Source organism: Nestor notabilis, unplaced genomic scaffold, assembly GCF_000696875.1.
Source record: "Nestor notabilis isolate BGI_N333 unplaced genomic scaffold, ASM69687v1 scaffold14136, whole genome shotgun sequence".
NCBI classification, from domain to species: domain Eukaryota; kingdom Metazoa; phylum Chordata; class Aves; order Psittaciformes; family Psittacidae; genus Nestor; species Nestor notabilis.
In genome coordinates, this window is record NW_009932523.1 from 637 (window position 1) to 1688 (window position 1052).

The 1052-nt window shown below is 44.6% G+C and overlaps 1 protein-coding gene across 2 annotated transcripts in view; it reads right to left on the reverse strand.

Moving 5' to 3' along the window:
* Window positions 1-693: 693 nt before the first annotated feature.
* The window catches only part of ODF2 (outer dense fiber of sperm tails 2), a 16881-nt gene continuing 16522 nt past the window's right edge, over window positions 694-1052 (reverse strand). For both annotated transcript variants that reach the window (XM_010016450.1, XM_010016449.1), the window contains exon 19: window positions 694-957. In XM_010016450.1, coding sequence (XP_010014752.1) covers window positions 784-957 — 174 coding nt within the window. In that variant the 3' untranslated portion in view covers window positions 694-783. The remainder of the gene's footprint in view (window positions 958-1052) is intronic.

Genomic DNA, 1052 nt, shown 5'->3' on the forward strand with positions numbered 1-1052 from the left:
CTGAACTCACATGGTATTCACATCACTGAAGTGCCACTGAGGTTAAACTGCAATCTTTCCTTTGGCTCAGTATTGGAGATATTCAGGATCAGGAAATGAGGGTGAGAGGAATAAAGCAACATTAGCATCACACTCAGAAAAAAAGGTGAGGCTCAGGGAGTAAAAAAAAAAACCAAAACCCAAATCATTATTTCTGGTATAAAACTGTTCACAAACACTGTGGTTGTTCAGGAAATAATCTCTTGGAAGTGTAGAGCTCAGGCACTTAAGTTATTTTCAGCTTCACACTTCTGGTGGGTGGGCCCTCTCCCACCATCCTGTCACCCAGTGCAGCAATACAATGTTCAATAGTTTAAAAAAATATATACACACACCCCCCCCAAACATAAAACCCCACATGATCTCCCCAGCAGAGAAACAGCATGAAAAAGGAAGCATGAAAAGGAAAGGAGCTCTTATAAACATGGACATGCTCAACAAACCACTGACAGGTTTTAAGAGCTGAAACCATCAGGACTTTGTAGGATGAAAATGACCTTTTCCATCATGTGCAAAAATATCTGGGTTTGGGGCACAGTTTATGGTGTGATGCCAACCTCCTATATTGCTGATATCCTACACTTAGGATATAATGTCACCATCATTTTATCATCTCATGCTGCAAGGAAAAGAGGAAGGTGTCTCCTGACAGCAACCCTGAAATGCCAACCTATTTTCTAACATATGGCTTTGAAGCAGGGCTCCTTTTGTGCTTGAAGGTGAGGTGCAAGGAGAGCATTGCCCTCATGGAGAAGAACGAGAGTGGCTGAGGGGGCCCAGCAAGGCACTGTCTCCAAAAACACTGGCATAGGAAGACTTAAGGAACTGGACGTAGTTTTGCATGCTGCGGTTGGTGCTCTCCGACTGCTCCAACCGATCCTTTAAGTCCTGCAGACGGCTTTCATAGCGGCGCTCTGCCTGCATAATGCAGCACAAAACACAGGCTGAAAGACAGCAACATTCATCCCAGGAAAACAGAAGCTGTTCCCCAAAAGCGCTGAGGACAGCAGGAA